This window comes from Arvicanthis niloticus, chromosome 11 (genome assembly GCF_011762505.2).
Source record: "Arvicanthis niloticus isolate mArvNil1 chromosome 11, mArvNil1.pat.X, whole genome shotgun sequence".
Classification (NCBI taxonomy): Eukaryota; Metazoa; Chordata; class Mammalia; order Rodentia; family Muridae; genus Arvicanthis; species Arvicanthis niloticus.
Genome location: NC_047668.1, coordinates 56,031,218 through 56,048,090, shown reverse-complemented (window position 1 = coordinate 56,048,090; position 16,873 = coordinate 56,031,218). Strand labels below are relative to the sequence as shown.

At 49.3% G+C, this 16,873-nt stretch overlaps 1 protein-coding gene across 5 annotated transcripts in view; it reads right to left on the bottom strand.

The window, feature by feature from the left end:
• Positions 1–16,873, bottom strand: part of Dnmt3a (DNA methyltransferase 3 alpha) — a 101,542-nt gene that overhangs the window by 55,598 nt on the left and 29,071 nt on the right. For 4 of the 5 annotated variants that reach the window (XM_076942221.1, XM_076942219.1, XM_076942220.1 and 1 more), the window contains exon 3: positions 3,753–3,857. In XM_076942221.1, the coding sequence (XP_076798336.1) occupies positions 3,753–3,857 (105 nt within the window). Of the gene's footprint in view, positions 1–3,041; positions 3,148–3,752; positions 3,858–16,873 lie in introns of those variants that run through there. The other variant, XM_076942222.1, reaches the window with a different exon arrangement.

Below are 16,873 nucleotides of genomic sequence, written 5' to 3'. Positions count from 1 at the left end.
TGAGCCTCACACAGGTCTGATTTCACATACTACATGCCAGTCTCCTCCTCCCCAGCATGGGCACTGGCCAGCCCACAGGCCGTAGCCCAGGTGCCAGCTCCTTTCCTAAGCCCCTCCTAGCCCAGCAGCTGGCTTCCTGTTTCCTGTTGCCGGCAGTATCTTGGCTTTCACCTCTGCAATGCTGCCAGCAATGCAGGCCGATGCGTACTCTGAAGCAGGCTCATCTCCCAGTCCTTGGACCACTCCAGCCTCCCCAGTTATACCTGGATTTCTGGGATTTGTATCAAATTCTCCCTCAGTTATATTTTTTTTCTTTCTCTTATTTTTTATTTTTGAGATAGAGTCTTATGTGGCCAAGGCTAGCCTTGAACTTGATGCTGGCTAAGGATGACCCTGAACTTCTGATCCTCCATATGTCAAGTCCTGGCCCTATAGGCATGTTTATGTGGTGCTGAGACTCAAAACCAGGGCCTGGTGCATGCACGGCCAGCACTCTGCCAATTGAGCTACACCCAGATCTCAGCTTTCCACATGGTTTTCTGGGAACACTACGCCCTGCATTCATACATTAACTTAAAAGAACCTCTGGGGACCCAGGCTCCCAGGGAGAAAGAAGAAAAGCAAGGGGCTTTATTTACAGTAGGGGGCGGGGGATCCAAGAGGTGAGTCTTTTAATTAATTATTATTATTAGGGTATGTGTGAGAGCATGCGCGCTTGTGTGTGCATATGTGTATATGTAACACACAAACGTGCTGTGCTCATGCCATTGGCATGAAGGTTGGAAGACAATTCCTGAGTCTCCATCCCGCACAGATAGGCTTTTACCTACTAAGCCATCTCACTAGCCTGAGGTAAGTCTTTGAACCTGCCTTTGTAGGCGACAAAAAGCTGTGCTATTTGCCTTTTTATTCTTGGTCTTGGTACTTGATCGATCGTAGGTAATGAAATAAGTTCCACTTGGCAGACATGCAAAGGAGCCGGCATGGATTCTGGCGAGTTCAAGGACAGCCTGGGCTTCAAAATGTCTGTCTCAACAAAAAAATCAACCAATGAAGGAACAAACTCTACTTATCCAGAGTTAAAAGCAAATCCATGATTTAGGTTGTGGGTTTGGGGGTAGGGGCTAAGGGCATAGGAAGCTGTTATGGGACTGGATTCTAACTTCTCTATTTGCTAAGAAAGCAGATCATTGTAAAAACAATGAACATGAATAATAATGTTCATTACTAAAAGAAAGGGTGGGAGGAGGAGGGGAGGAGTTTCCAGGGCTAGGGGTGGGGATCAGGGGCTGAGCACTTGAAGATGGGTAAACTAGGTTTGAGGACCACTCAGTGAGTATGTAAATAAGTAAATAAATTAGATTGCAGCTTAGAAACCTCAAGCTCCTAGACACTGATTCAGAGCTCTCTTCGGACAAGCAGCAACCATGCCTCTGGTAGTGAGGCGTGCAGACCACTGCCATCCAAATGTGCGTCTGGTTTCTTAATACTTCACCCATATTGATTTCACAAGCAGGTCAAGGGGGACTTACCATCAAGGGGGCCAAACTGGGTGTTGTTTCTTATATACTTTTCCATGTATGTGTGTGTCTGTGTGTCTGTCTATCTGTCTCTCTCTTTCTGTGTGTGTGTGTGTGTGTGTGTGTGTGTATTATATGGGGGCAGTGCACAGACCACAGCAGGGGTGTGAAAATTCCAAACCAACTTTGTGAAGCCAGTCCTCTTAGTCTGCCTCTTCATTGGTTCTAGGGTCTGAATTCAGGCTGCCAGCTACAGCAATGAATCAGTGCAGGTACCTTTGCTTGCTGAACCACACCCCTGGCCCTGGGCTTTATTTTCAAGCAAGACTTGATGGGGTATGGCTCCAAGGGAAGAGGCAAGTAGGGCTATCAAACCACACAAGTGGGGGGAGAGGGGGAAAGCAAGAATACAAGATTCCTTAGAGACCTGCCAAGCAGTATATTACTGTGCCTGGTCCATGGACACTGAAATTATGCAAGTTTATTATCTGGCCAGCGCTGCCCATCTGGGCTCCACTTTGCTGCTTGCAAGCACCCCAGGAGGTATACAGAGCAGGTATTCATGGCAGCCCATTTTACCAGGGAGGAAGTGGTCAGAGAGGTTCAGTAACTGCACAAGGTCACATATCTTGGAAGCACCAAACATGACATTCTTTCTCCTGTCAAACTGTGATTGCCACAGTGCTAGGCAGGGACAAGCAGAGCCCTTGCTCTGCTCGGGACTGACTTCAGCTCAGGCACCCAAGAAAGAGTACATCCTGCCTGCGGTTCTGGCTGTGACTTACTCAAGCTCATAGAGGTGGTGGATTGTGAAAGGGGTGTTTGAACCAGGTCCACTGGTCTTCAAAGACAGTATTTTTCTTTCTGCATCGAAGCCGGATCCAGGCAAGGGATTGAATGCCTCCTGCCCAGTCTCACTCTGCGAGTTATTTCCTCATACCCTCTGACCCCAGACTTTCACCCTCTCTCGGTGCTGCGCCTGCCTTTTGATTCCAGACCGACAAATTGGAGTCAAAGGGTCACTGGTTCTTTATTTGTTACAGGTGGTGGCTCTGGGTCCTCGGCGACTAGAGTGCAGAAATTTGCTCTGCAGATTACAGGCTGAGGTGCTTCAGGGGGAAGGACATGCTTACAGTCAAATGGAGCCAGCTGCTCCCTCACCCGCCTTCACCCCTCAAGGTGCTCTTGGGTGAGTGGGACAGAAGCATGGGGAATCTGCCTGCGCAGCTGCCTCAAACTGGAAATTCTTCTGAACTCATTTCATTCTTCCACTGTCAGGTGAATTTTTCATTACAGGCCATAAAATATCCATGTGTGCTTTATTATTAAGATGTCTTAAATTACTTACCAGCTATTACCTAACTTCCGCCCTTCCCTCTACGTCATGCAGAATTGGCTGTGGTTCCCATTAGCTCCCCACAGGTCCCCAGAGCCTCTGGCCTCTGTAGAGCCAGCTCCCTAACTGGATGTGTGAAAATCGCTACTCCCAGCTGTCCCACTGCCCCGAAGAAGGACTGTTACCAATCTGGAGCTGCTGCTCCCCTTCATCCTCCTGCTCCTCCTGCTCCTCCTGCTCCGAGTTTACCGTTCTCTGCTGGTGGGGCAGGAGAAAGGAACCAGCTGGCCTTGTGCTGGGAAATAATTATCCACCCTTAGGCACGAGGGAGGCAGGCTCTTGCAGCCCACAGCTTCACCACCCTTACCCCGCCCCCCTCCATCTTGAGCAACCCCAGAGCTCCCCCAGGCACTGGCAGCATGGCTCCCTGGAGCAGGAGCTTGTGGGCCAGCTGCACCACTGCCAGCCACCCTGCAGGCCTTCAGCAGTACCTGGGGCCTCTCTTGCAGCTTAGCCTGCATGTCTTCCTTTCTCTGGAATCGGGCTCTGTCTGACCTCTGGTCCTCCTGGGAGCAGAGGACCATGGCTAGTGTATGGCTTTGTGGCAGGGGCCAGACTCAGAGGCTCTTAGTCCAGCTGGGGAATGTGGCAGGCTTTCTTGGTACCCTCCCAGTGGGAAGCCAGGGGTTAGAGCCTGGTTGAAATTTCAGCTCCCACACCCACAGACAAGTTCCCTGGCCTCTAGTTCAAAACTGGAGAAAATATGGAAAGGAAAGGTAGGTTCAAAGAACAGAGGAAGTAGCAAAGCCCTACAGCTGGCCTTCATGTCCCCAAGGCCTTGCAGATATACATCGCTGCTGGGCACAGCAGATGGTCATGTGAGAAAGGACACTTACCGGTGGGTGCTTGCGCTTCCGGCCAGGCCTCCCCACCTTCCGGGCCGTGGCACTGGGCTCCGGGCGCTCTTCCTTGCCACGATTCTCCTCCTGTTCCTCTCCTTCCTGTGGACACAGACACACCCTGTAAGCCAGAGCTGACCTGAGAAGGCACTGTGTTCCAGGCTATCTGGACTAGCATGGGCCTCCTCCTGTGTTACCTCCAGAACATTCACATTTCCAGGGCTGTGCCATGCTGTCCCCAACCCTCTTGTATGGTCAAGTTGAACCCCATCCCAGTACATCCAGAGGGCTAGGGTGCAGATTCGGTAGCAGGGTGTCTGCCTAGCATGCATAATACCCTAGGTTCAATCCCAAGCACTGCCAAATGAAATAGTTGGGTAGCTAAATCCTAGAGGGACCCCAAGGACCTCCTGTGGAGTGGGGTATTACTCTCTCTGATGACTTCACTGTGTTTTGATTTTTTTTTTTTAAAGATAGCGTCTCACTATATAACTCTAGATGACCTTGATCTTGCTATGTAGACTAAGCCTCAAAAGAAACTATCTGTTTCTGCCTTCTGAGTTCCAGGATTAAAAGTATAAATCCCGCCGGGCAGTGGTGGTGCACGCCTTTAATCCCAGCACTTGGGAGGCAGAGGCAGGTGGATTTCTGAGTTCCAGGACAGCCTGGACTACACAGAGAAACTCTGTCTCAAAAAACCAAAAAAAAAAAAAAAAAAAAAAAAAAAGAAAAAAAAAAAGAAAAGAAAAAAAAAGTATACATCCCATACACAACTTCTTTAAATATTATTATTATTATTATTATTATTATTATTATTATTATTATTATTATTGGTTGTTTTCTTTATTTTTTTTTTTTTTCTTTTTGAGATAGTGTTTCTCTGTGTAGCCCTGACTGTCCTGGAACTCACTCTGTAGAGCAGGCTGCTGACCTCAACTTGGAGGAGATCCATCTGCCTCTGCCTCCACTGCCTGGCTTCTAAGACAGGATCTCACTTTGCTCCAACTAGGCTCAATCTCCCTACATAGGCAACCTTGAGCTACTGTTTCCATTTCTGAGTGACCATGCCACCACACTTGGCTTTAAGCACACAAAGAGCACATGTATGTGCACATATGGAGATGAAGCCAGTCTCAGGTGTCTTCCTCAACTGCTCTCCACCTTTAAAAAAATATAATTTCTTCAAGCCAAGTATGCTGGTGGCGCACACCTTTAGTCCCAGCACTGGAGAGGCAGAAGCAGGTGGATCTCTGAATTTGAGGCCATGCTGGCCTACAAAGCAAATTTCAGGTCAGCCAGGGCTACAGAGAAACTCCATCTCAGAAAAACAAAAATAAACAAATAAAAATAATGCCCTTAAAAATTATTACATAGATTATTTGTGTGTGTGTGTGTGCATGCACACACATGCAGCGCAAGTGGACATGTGACAGAGAACTCTCAGGTGTTCATTCGCTCTGCTGTGGGGTATTGGGAATTGAGCTTAGGTGGTCAGGCTTTGTGCCAAGTGAACTGTATCAGCAACCCTAACCTTCATGTTCTGAGACAGGGTCTTCCCACTGAACTGGCTGGCAAGCACCAGAGGTCTTCCTTCTGTCTCCCCAGCACTGAGGTTACAGGTATGAGCCAAGTCCCAGTTTTTATGTGGCTGCAGGGATCTGGCCTTGGATCATCATACGTAAGCAGCAAACACTTTACCCACGGAGCTGTCTCTCCAACTCCCATATTTTCTGAACTATAAAATCATAACACAGCCAGGCAGTGGTGGCGCACGCCTGTTAGCCCAGCACTACGGAGGCAGAGGCAGGCAGATCTCTGAATTCCAGGCCAGCCTGGTCTACGGAGTGAGTTCCAGGCCAGAACAGCCAGGGCTACACAGAGCAACTCTGTCTTGAAAAACAAAAAAACAAAAAAACAAAAAACAAACAAACAAAAAATGAAGGAACAAAAGATCCTGACGAGGCTCTGGTAACGGACTTATTTCTGAGACTGGTTTGGATGCTAGGTACTGAACCCAGGGATTCATATTTGCTACATAAGGGTCTACCACTGAGCCATATGCCCAGATCACAATTGATTTTATTTCTGTGAAGGTGGGGGAGGGGGAAAGCTTCCATAGTTACAGACATTCAAGCAGCAAGCTATTTAATGAATCTTTATTGAAAACAAAATATCATAAAATGATCAATTTAGTGACATTGTTTAAAATGCATGCAATACTTGTATCTGTGCAGAATGCAGGAATTTCATTCAGGCTGTAAACACTCCTGCCCCAGAGCCTGGTCCATGTGGCCCTGGCACTGATGCCACCATGCCACACAATTGTCTTGGAGACCATGGCACCTCTTGATCCTTCTCACTAAATTCTGTTTGCTTTGCTCTTACTCATTAAAACCTGCTCAGGGCTGAGCCCTCGGGGCTTATCTTCTGGGGCAGAGCTGCGAACCTAGAAAGTCCTGCCTCGCTGCTCCAGCCTGGCCACAAACCACCCACAAGTCCCTTTTGACTCAGCAGGCTCCAACATGACTAACCACTGGCAGAAACAATGTTGGGGAAGGGGAGAGGGCCCTTGCCCAAGGGCAGCAGGCTGGTCCCCAGCCCCACATGATATTAGCAGCTGAAAATGGCTTTGCGGATCTCACTGCAGAAGCCAAGCCACAGAGACACTGGTACCATGGACAGAAGGGGCAAGGGTGCCCATGTTTCCTGGAGCTTTGCAATGGTCCTCCACATCCCACTCAACTTTCATTTTCTGTGACTTCAAAATAGTTTGTGGTTCACCACATTGATTTTCAGGTATTGGTAGGGCATGTAATGAAGACCTACTGTGACCAGTCACAGGCATCTGATACAGAGTAGGAGCAATACTGACCTATTTGTCTGTCTGTCCATCCATCCTTCTACTCATGGCATGTCTAGGAAGCAGACAATCACAGCTCAAGTTCTAACAGACCTCTGAAGAGATGTGAGTGGAGGTGACAGAGAGCCATACCTCAGCACCTACTGGTGGGGACTGTCCAGCTTACAAAGGAGACAGAAGAGACCAAGCTCTGCACAGAAGAGGTCTCCAGTGCACTGGAGGAGGAAGGAAGGGCTAGTAGGCAAGAGACCTGATACAATGATGTCAAGAAGATTTGGCCAGGGGTCACAGATGGCTTTGGAGGACACTGCCACTGGGCAAGGCACAATGGCACGAGGACAATGGGCTGGAGAAGCACTAAAGAGGACCATGTAAGGAGCCTAGCCATAAAGGATCTCCAGGGGGAACCAGCAAGCAGAGGTTCCAATGTGGAGGGAGAGGCTGAAAAAGAGATGAGGCTAGAAGGCTCCAGGGAGACAGGCCATGGAAGGGCCCTGCACAGGCAGCCCATGGACACATGTCCATGAGAAGCTAGTTGTTGTTCTGTCGAGTTGTGTCCCAAGCTCCTAAGGATGCCTCTTTAAGAAACTAGTGGGGACATATAGATCAGATCTGACATTCAGCTCAGAGTGTGTTTACTTTGCCATGGCAACTTTGGGAGTAGGACATTGCTTTTGGTTTGATTCTACCAGAGTTTGTGACTGTCTTTATGGAAGATATCAGGGAAAGTGTGCAGTCATAGAGATGACTACAGCAGGTCTGCAGGCCGAGTCCTCATCCTGAGATCCTCCCCTCTGAGCCTCAGCTCCCTCATTCATAGGACAGGGTAAGAATACAGCTGCTCTGCCTGCCTTTAGTTTCTCAAGTGAACAAATACCAGGTTCCTTGTCTGCTCCGCTCACTGTTTCTACCTCAGAGCCTAGGACAGATCCTAGAGCTATCATCACTACCCAGACATTCTGGGATTTGAGCTATTATTTCTTTAGCAAACTACATTTATCACAGTTTTGGGGATTTGTTTGACTTTCTAGACTTCATTTGAAAAATAAAAGAGTGAAAGCCAGTCTGAGTCTTTAATCAGGAAAAAACAAACAAACAAACAAACAAAAAAACTAACCATGGCTACCATACAGCAATAACCAGAAACCAAAGCCATTTGGGCCAGATTGGTAGACCACTTGCCTAGTATGCTTGAAACTGAGGGCTGGATCCCCAGCGCTGCATAACCCAGGTGTGGCAATGCCAGCACTTGGAAGATCATATGTTTAAGGTGATCCTTGGCTATACGGAGAGTTCAAAACCATCTTCAGCTATCACAAAAAAAAAAAAAAAAAAAAAAAAAAAAAAGGAAATCAAATCAAACCAAAGACACTTGACCTTTTGGTACAGACAAACCCTCATTCTCATGACCCCACAGGAAAGGCCTCTGGGGTCTTTAACAGTAAACCTATGCCATGTGGTCCCCCCCATGTGCTGCTTACATGTTTTCCCTCATACAAGCTGTCCAGGCATGCTACACACAGTCAGCACACTTTTGTCCCTGCTGGGTTCAATTCAGGCTAACCCAGCCTAGGAAGGAGCCAGCTTCACAGAACCTAGAGAGTACCAGGCAGGGAACTGTGTACCAGGCCTGAACCCCACACCCAGCATGAAGCAAGGTATGCACAGAACAGACCTCCCAGTCTTCTGGATCCATACCCAGCTTTGGCTTCCACCTTCCCATGCAGCTCAGTACAGGTTTGTGGAAAGCAAACCTAAATAGCATTCTAAAATGGAGGGTATGCTTTCTGCTCTGAGCCCACCTGTGGTTCATACTACTGGGCAAGGGGATAATACACTGGGTGAGCAGATGGCCTGGGCCATGCCCTCAGTGACTCCAGAAAGGTCTATCAAGTGGTTTATTCTTGCATCTGTCAGGGGCCTGTTTTATGCAGTGTCAGTGCTGACAGCTTAAGCAAAGGAATGTGGGCTATGCTTCTCAAATCTGCAAGCAGCACCGAATGAAGGGGCATCTCTAATACTGAAATGCAAGAACCCACGCTGTAGTAACCTGAGCAGCTGGAAAGAGTACTACATTTAGTGGGAACAGATTTGAGCCCAGATTGGTCTCCTCATCTGTCAGGGTAGGAATCTCAATTAGCCCCTCAAGAACTGTAGGGGGGCAGAAATTACAGACGGGGGTGGGGGTGGGGTGGGGGGGTTTGCAAAGAGCTGGGCTGGGCTGAGCAGGGACTTACACAGTGCTGTTTACTAGTCACCTCGAACTTAGCCTCTCTGCAGCCTGCTTTCCTTATCCATAAAATGGAAACCATGCTTGCTCCTAGCTGTAGCATAAGAAATAAGGCAATAGAGGAACCCAGCACGTGACAGTCACTGGGGAACGGCTTACTTCTTCCTGCCTCCATACAGTCTGACTAGAATGTTTCACATGGGCTAGCATTCCCAGCCCGCCAGCAGAGGACCCCTCCTGGCCTCCAGCAAATCCCAGCTCTCTCCCCTCCATGTGCAGCCATCATTCACAAGCAGACAGATACCAACATCTGGCTGCTGCTGTTGCTATGGTGAGCTATGCGGATGCTGGGACAGCCGACTTTTCCAAATTGCAAGGTGGATTATGTCATTCCACAGAGCTTTAACCCTCTCTGAGGGGAACCCCAGGGACCTGCAGGATCAAGCCTAGCTCCTACTCTTTGCAAAGGTCCCTGGGCTCTTGCTGAACGGCCTGTGTCTCCTCCTTTCAATTCCAGGCCCCAACATAGGCAGCAGGTGCAAAAGCAGCTGTTTGCCCAGGAGTCCTCCAGCCTATACCACCTTCCCTGAAGGCTTGCTTCCCCTACCTAGACTGAATGGATAGGTCCTGAGAGCGGCCCACTCCTGTAATGCTATGAGCTCCTTGAATCGAGTAACCAGAGCTGTTGTTTTTGGTTTTGGAGGCAGAGGCTCACCATGAACTTCAGGCTGACCTCAGACTTGCCTCTCAGTGCTAGGATTATGGCATGCACTAATATGCTTGGCCAATAGGGACTTCTTGAAAGGTAGAGACAGGAGGATCAGAAGTTCTAGGCCAGCCTAGAGTACTTGAGTTCCTGTTCTAAAAACCAACAACAACAATAATAATAATATTTAAAAAGCCTAGCCTGACAGATAGCATGAGACAGATATGGAACAACCCTTAGATGAGTGACTGTCACATAGCAAATACTCAGTAGAGGATGGAGTCCACATACACAAATGAGGCACACATACAAACCTACAAACCTGGACAAATAGTCAGTGCACAAGGCACAGAATTACATAAATCTCTATGTCTCCACAGTCACAAGCAGGATAACCATGGGTTTGGCCCAGCCTGGTCTAAGCCTCATTGTGTAGCTTAAGCTGGCCTCAAACATACAGCAGTCTTCCTGCCTTCCCCTCTCAGGTGCTGCTAATTGGCATGAGCCACCACACCTGTTTTGTTTCTCGTCTGTGCGTTGAGGGAGACCCTCACTGTATAACTCAGAATATCCATGAGTGCACGAGCTTCCAGGCTGCATCTCCCAAGTGTCAGGGACCTGCCGCAACACCCAGCCTAAAACAAATCGTCTAGACCTTAAACATAATTGTCACTTTCCTTTTCTGGAAGTCTTTACAGCTTTGGGGGCACCTTCAGCTACGGTGGCCTGTTAGATTAGGGGGTTCCCACCAGCCTCTCTCTAAAAATTCTCAGGCTATGATTTGACCTACATTTTAGCACAGCTCACTGGATGGATTATTTTAAGCCACACACATCTTTGCCTTCTGACAAGCTGGGCTATGCCAACAATAATCGCTCACATTTGTACAATACAGCAAAATCAACAACACATTTCTATATATTCATTTTTGTTGTTGGGTTTTGAAACAGGCTCCCAAGTGCCTGAGCCGGCCTGGAACTTAGGTAGCTGAGACAGGCTTGAACTTCTGGTCCTTTTTCCTCTGCCTCCGAGTGCTGGGGTTACAGGCATGCACTACCATGCCTGGCTCTCTTTCACTTTATTTTTATGATTGACAGAAAGCACAGTGGGTGTCATGTTCTCCCATCACACAGGTGGTAAACTGAAGCTCAGAGAGATTATGAGATTTGTAAAAGGCAGAGGCAGGAGAGGGAGCCTCAGAACCAACAGCTCCATCTTCTCGTTTCCAGCCAGTGGGTCTTTCGAATGTAGCCTGCCTCTATATTCACCTATGCCACGTTCTATGCACACATGTGCAGGTACACACTGTGAAAATTCAAGCAGTGCACACTGAAAGCGCACCTCATTCACTGGCACAGAAACACATTCACACACACCAGCCTCTCCAGGCCTAGACATAGGTCCTTGTCCCCCCAAAAGAGCTATTTGCCTGAAGCCCTTTCCCAGAAACAGAGAGCCATCCATGCTTCCACTAGTGCTTAGAGCAGAAGCCACTGACCCAGAATCTGCTGAACAGATGCCTCAAGTTGGTGTTTGAGTCAAGGAGATGAACTTGCCAGATCTAGCCAGCTACTTGCCCAGGCCTCCCAGGACAATAAGCAAGTACAGCCCTTGCCAGCTGGCTGACCTCCCAGGAACTGTCTGTGGCCATGGAATTTGATGAAAGAATTGTCTTCTGCAGGAGGCAAAGCCCTGCCCTGGGCTGTCTGAGCACCCTGCTGCAGGAGCCCTAGCAGGGCATCACAGACCTGTAGAAAACACACACAGCTCTTACATGTACATGTTCACATGCAGACACGCCTCATCCCCCTATGGAGGTGGTTCCTGCTCCACAGCAACGACAGAGGCTGAGGACCTGTGAGTATCAAGAACTGCTAGAGACACTTCCAGAGTCACCTCAAAAGCTCATCAACCCTTCACTTCAGTAATTGACAGTAGTCAGCAAAGATCCACTGGTTTCATAGGATAATTACTGATGGAAAGAATTTGTCCCTTCTAGCCAAAGGCCACCACTTCTCTGGAGACAGGAGCCATGCCTTAGTGTCTCTTTTGGGACTCCTACAGATCTTAGAAACTTGTATATAGCAGCCGCTTCATAAATGTTAAAGGATTTGAAATAGTTTTGCTGCTGGGCAGTGGTGGTGCACACCTTTAATCCCAGCACTTGGGAGACAAAGGCAGGTGGATCTGAGTTCGAGGCCAGCCTGGTTTACAGAGCTAGTCCCAGGACTGCCAGGGCTACACAGAGAAACCCTGTCTAGAAAAATTAATTAATTAATTAATTAAATTAAATTAAAAAGAGAGAGAGAGAGAGAGAGAGAGAGACAGAGAGACCGAGAGAGACCGAGAGTTTTGCCTGCCAGTGAGTGTATCCATCCTGCCTTTCAAGCTGCTAGCTTCTGGGACAAACACACACACAGTAGGCTGGATCTCATCCCCGACTTTTAGGCCAGGCAACAGTAAAAATATCCGCTGAACACCTACTGTGTTCTGGATACAAATGAAACTCAGTTTTGAGCTCTCAAGTGGAATAGCCACTGTTCTGCTTGCAACCAGCCCCATGGACACCAAGCACACTCCTGACTGCTCCTTCAGCAGCCCACCATGGGTCTGGGTGTCCCCTGAGTTACAGAAGCAGCTAGTTTAGTTGAAACTACTTTGCAGCCACCTGGCCTCCTCTGGTCCCCACCTGTGGAATGGGGATAAAAGCAGCAGGTGCTTCCCAGGTTACTACGAACATAACTGCAGTGTAAGGAGATGTCTGACTAACTTGCCATACCTTACAGTGAAGTAAGATGTGATGGTGGACACCTTAACTGTCCCGTGGCTCTACAAAGGAAACAACAGGCACAACCAGGCCTCCTGGGCCCAGGCCAGAAGGGACACTTGCTAAGCTCAGCTCTCCACGTCCCCTCTACAACTGATTCCAGGCTTCCCCACACTTACCCTAGGAGACCTGCCGTCCTATTAGGGCTGGGCTCCAGTCCTTCCTTATCATTTCATGCTTAAAAAACCAATGTAACTGTGGCCTGGCTGTGGCCCCTGCTTAGACTCCTGGAGCTAACCACAGCACGCAGTAGGTCTCAGCTTGGCTTCCCTTCTGTCCCATGAATGACCTGGAGAAGGGAGCTTCTTTTCTATGCTGGGCTCATAGAGGCCATACTCCACACACCCCACGTTGGCTCCCTTCCCTCGCAGCCCAGAGAGGGGCAGGCAGACAGGTAGGTATGGAGACAAGGAGGTACACAAACAACTGACCCAGAACTAGACTAATTAGGCTAAATTACTATGTGGCAGGTCCCTAAGTTAATCAATCACTCATATGCACCATCTCACCGAAACATCGAAGGCAGGCAGGCAGGCAGGCAGGCAGGCAGGCAGGCAGGCAGGCAGGGTGCTGGCTCTGCAGCTGAGTCATGCAGGAAGCCCTGATGCAAATCCAGGTCTGTATCTAGGGCCTGGTTGACCCCAAGGCAAGGAGGTCTTGCTGAGAGCTTGGCTAAACTTGCCAGTCCATAGCATCTAACTTTAGAGAAGTTTAGATGATATAAGCCAATCCCGGGCCCTGGTCAGCTCTAGTGGGCTGTGTACAGCGCAAGCCTGACTCAGGTGCCCAGCATTCAATTACTCCACTAAGTAGAAATGCTCATGTCATTAACATGTGAAAAGAAAAAAAAATTGGCTCTTCTCTATTTGAGAGGTGGCTCAGTGGCTAAAGTGTGTATTGGCTCTCTCAGAGGACCCGAGTTCTGTTCCCAGCACCCACATCAGCCAACTCACAATGGGCTGTAACTCCAGCTCCAGGGGATCCAAGCCTCTAGTCATACACAGAAATACACACACACACACACACTTTAAAATAAACGATTTTTTAATTTTTTTAAAAATAAAAACGGAAAAGTCTACTGGGGGATGTTTTTCAAAGGCTCCTCCGATGCCTAGCCAGCCGTAAGTGCGATGTGAGGAAATCTGAAGGCAGTAAGGTAGAGCCTCCACAATGCTGTGTTCCTGCAGACCTGTGGAGCTGGTGGGGACCTCACCAACGATGCCCTTAAGCTGCATGTCACACAGAGGAAGAGCCTCTGTGTCAAGGGAAACCTGTACTTGCTAGGTCTCTGGGCTGCACTTGAAAGAGGGAGGACAGAGCCTGAGCCTTGGACCCATGCACACATGGACACACACACAGTCACACACACGCACGCAGACACGCACATGCACACACACACACACACACACTGAGCTCTGCAGCACAAAGCTGCACCACTGCAGTCTCCTCTACCCACAGCAGGGAAGGCAGAAGGGGCCACCTGCCTGAGTGACAGGACATGGCCTTACCATCTTGTAGTTCCCACCCTGTTGTTTGGTAGTTCAGGATCATGTTTCATCCTGCAGACTTATGGAACCAAGCTGTGTTCAAGGCCCATGGACAGGTAAGGAAGTCTGAAGAAATACAGGGATGGAGGGAGGAAGAGAAGAAACAGTACATCCAAACAGGGAGAGATGAAGAGCAGTTGGATACTCACAGCAGTGTCTCCAATAAAGAACATCTCTCTCTCCCTCCTTCCCTTCCTCTCCTTCTCTCTCCCTCCTTCCCTCCCTCTCCCTCTCTCTCTCTCTTGATGTGCCTTCACATTCACGTGAGGAGCTACACAGATCCCAACTTTCATTCTAAACAAACACCCTTGAACTCGCAGCAGGAGAAACCCATGCAACACTGCAGAGCAGCAGACATGGAGGCCACTGCTCGCTCCACCCTCTTCGCCTTGAAGGCCCCAGAACAGCAAACTGGGAGACTGCAGACCAGTGACTTAGCATCTCCAAGCTTCCATTCAGTCCTTAATAAGAGAAAATCATGAAAATATCAGTGCCTTTTGGGGCAATCCTAAGAATTAATGTAATTCATATAGAGTGTCTTAGCAAACAGACAACGCTCAGCGCACCTTGGCCACAAAGTTTCTGAAGCCAGAGAAAAGGGCAGTATGGAGGTCATGGAGATAGCCCCGGTCACAGAGATACCCTACTACTACCTCCCCCCCACCTCTGTTCTCCACCTCCCCAAGCAGCAGCCCCTCACAGCTCATGGATGGCAGGGTGCAGAGCTCACTGCCACAAATCCCTCTGTATATTCTCAGAGACGAGCACAGCCCTTTTGTCTGTCACCCCAACTCCGCACCCCATCTGCCTGGCCCTGGGCTCCCTGGTGGGGTGTGATGCCTTTGGCTCCCGTCCATGGCATGTCTCCTTCTTCATGCTACTGCAGACCCTGGTGAATCATGTAAGAGAGGGATGGAGACCCCACCATCCTGGGCTGTGAGTGACAGACACCCAGGGTCCCAACCCTAGAGCCCTCAACTCCGTAGGTCTGGCAAAGCCCCTTGCAACTCCTGTATGTTTGCAGGAGATGCTGAAATGCTTGATTTGGGAGTCACAGCTGAGAACAACTGGTCTGCAAACTGTAACCCAAGAGAGTACAGTGAGGGCTTTCCCAGAGAGGGGACAGACCAAGGAAGTAGCTAGCAAGAGAGGTAAGGCAAAAAACAAAGGCCTGAAAATCTAGGTCGGGCATAAATGGTATCCGGAGGCTGCAAGGAGAAGTGTAGACAGGCAGGTGAGGCTGCTGAATGAAAAGGGCCAGCAGGGCCTCATCCCTTCCCTCAGGCTCAGCAGATGGCTCTATTGTGCCAGGTCTGTGTCATCTCTGTAGACTCTTGGGCTGTAGAGCAAGTCCATGTCCCCCATATACAACTACACAATACCCCTGTCCCAGGTTGGCTTTTAAGGACCATTATGGCAACTGTCAGTGTTTCTACCTGCCTTTACCAGGTGGCTCTGCTGGAGCCAGCCCATGGGAGCCAGGTGAGCCAGCATATGTGTTGTAGGTGGAGATGGTTTGAAAGGAGGCCCAGCCAGGCTCTAGCCTTTGTCTATCCAGACTGCTGTCATCTTTTGGTATAATGGCCCCTGCCAGTATGTGAATATGCTCACTCTATCAGTCCCAGGATCTAGTGCTGGGTGTGTGTTTGTTGCCACGAGAGCCAGAGCAGTTACTATGGGTAGATAATAATAGCAATCGTAATCCCTCATAATTGGACCAGACTTTGCTGTCTGCAGGGCACTTCCCTGCCCGTGACCTCATCTGACTTCCACAGGCGCCCTGTAAGACAGGCAAGGCTAGAGTTACTATCCCCATTTTCCAGCTGAGCAAACACAAGCCCAGATGGCCTGAAGTCACATCTCCCATAAGTGGCAGCCCCAGCACTGGGGCCTGGGACTTCTGACTTCTTGTATAGTGTTTCTTCCTCTGCTTCAATGTGAACTATCACAATACAGAGATCACGTGACTTGCTGCTCTGCAGGGTGGGGTTCACAGTCCAATAACAGGAGTCTGTCCCAGCTGTGGGGGTGTCTGGAGTATGTGAAGGTGTATCAGCATTCATCAGAACATGGAGCCAGGGCAGAAGAGACTCAGGGTCTAGCAGAGAAACAAGGCCAGGCCCAAGGAAAGGAGGGAATTAGCTACACCACCAAGGCCACTGCAGAATTCAGGAGACTGTAAGTATTGCTACCATTCTGGCCAGGGACGGTGCACTCTTTGAGTTCAGAAGGCCTGCAGGGAACTTAGACTATCTAGTCATTTCCCATGGATCACAAGGGAGAGGCTGGAGGGCTGGGGCTGTAGCTCCATGAGTAGAATGTTTGCCTTGTACACACTAGGTTGGGTTTGAACACTCTATAAACCAGTTGGGGTGGCACAAGCCTGGCCTGGACTCAGGAAGTGGAAGGCAGGAACAGAACTTTAAGGTCATCCTTTTCTACATTGAACATTTAAGACCAGTTTGGACTGCATGAGGCCAAGTCTAAAGGGGAGGGGTGGCAGAACTAAGAACATCCAAGGGCCCCTGTCCAGGGATACACAAGGATTCCCAGCTTGTCAGTACACATGACTACACATGCACACACACAGCACTGTGCAGGGTTGTAGGTTGGGCTCCTGGACCTTTCATGTGCACATCTGCGTATATGTGTATATACTGGGGGTGGGATCCTTGTCTACATCAGGACTGTGGGTGGTTATAGTAAGGTAAGATCCAGGAGGCAAGAGGGCAGACCCCCATCTGGGCTCGCCACTGACAAAGCTCAGCATCCCCTCCTGTAAGGCAGGCCACCTGTTGCACCTCAGCTGTTTCAAGGGTTGCCACCGGGACACAGAATCATGAGTGGAAGACACCGAGAACACAGAAACACTCTAAGGCTGAACGAGGCAGGAAAGGACTGGGTATGAATGTGAGTGCTCCCAGCTGCTGGCTCTTGCCCGTATGGAC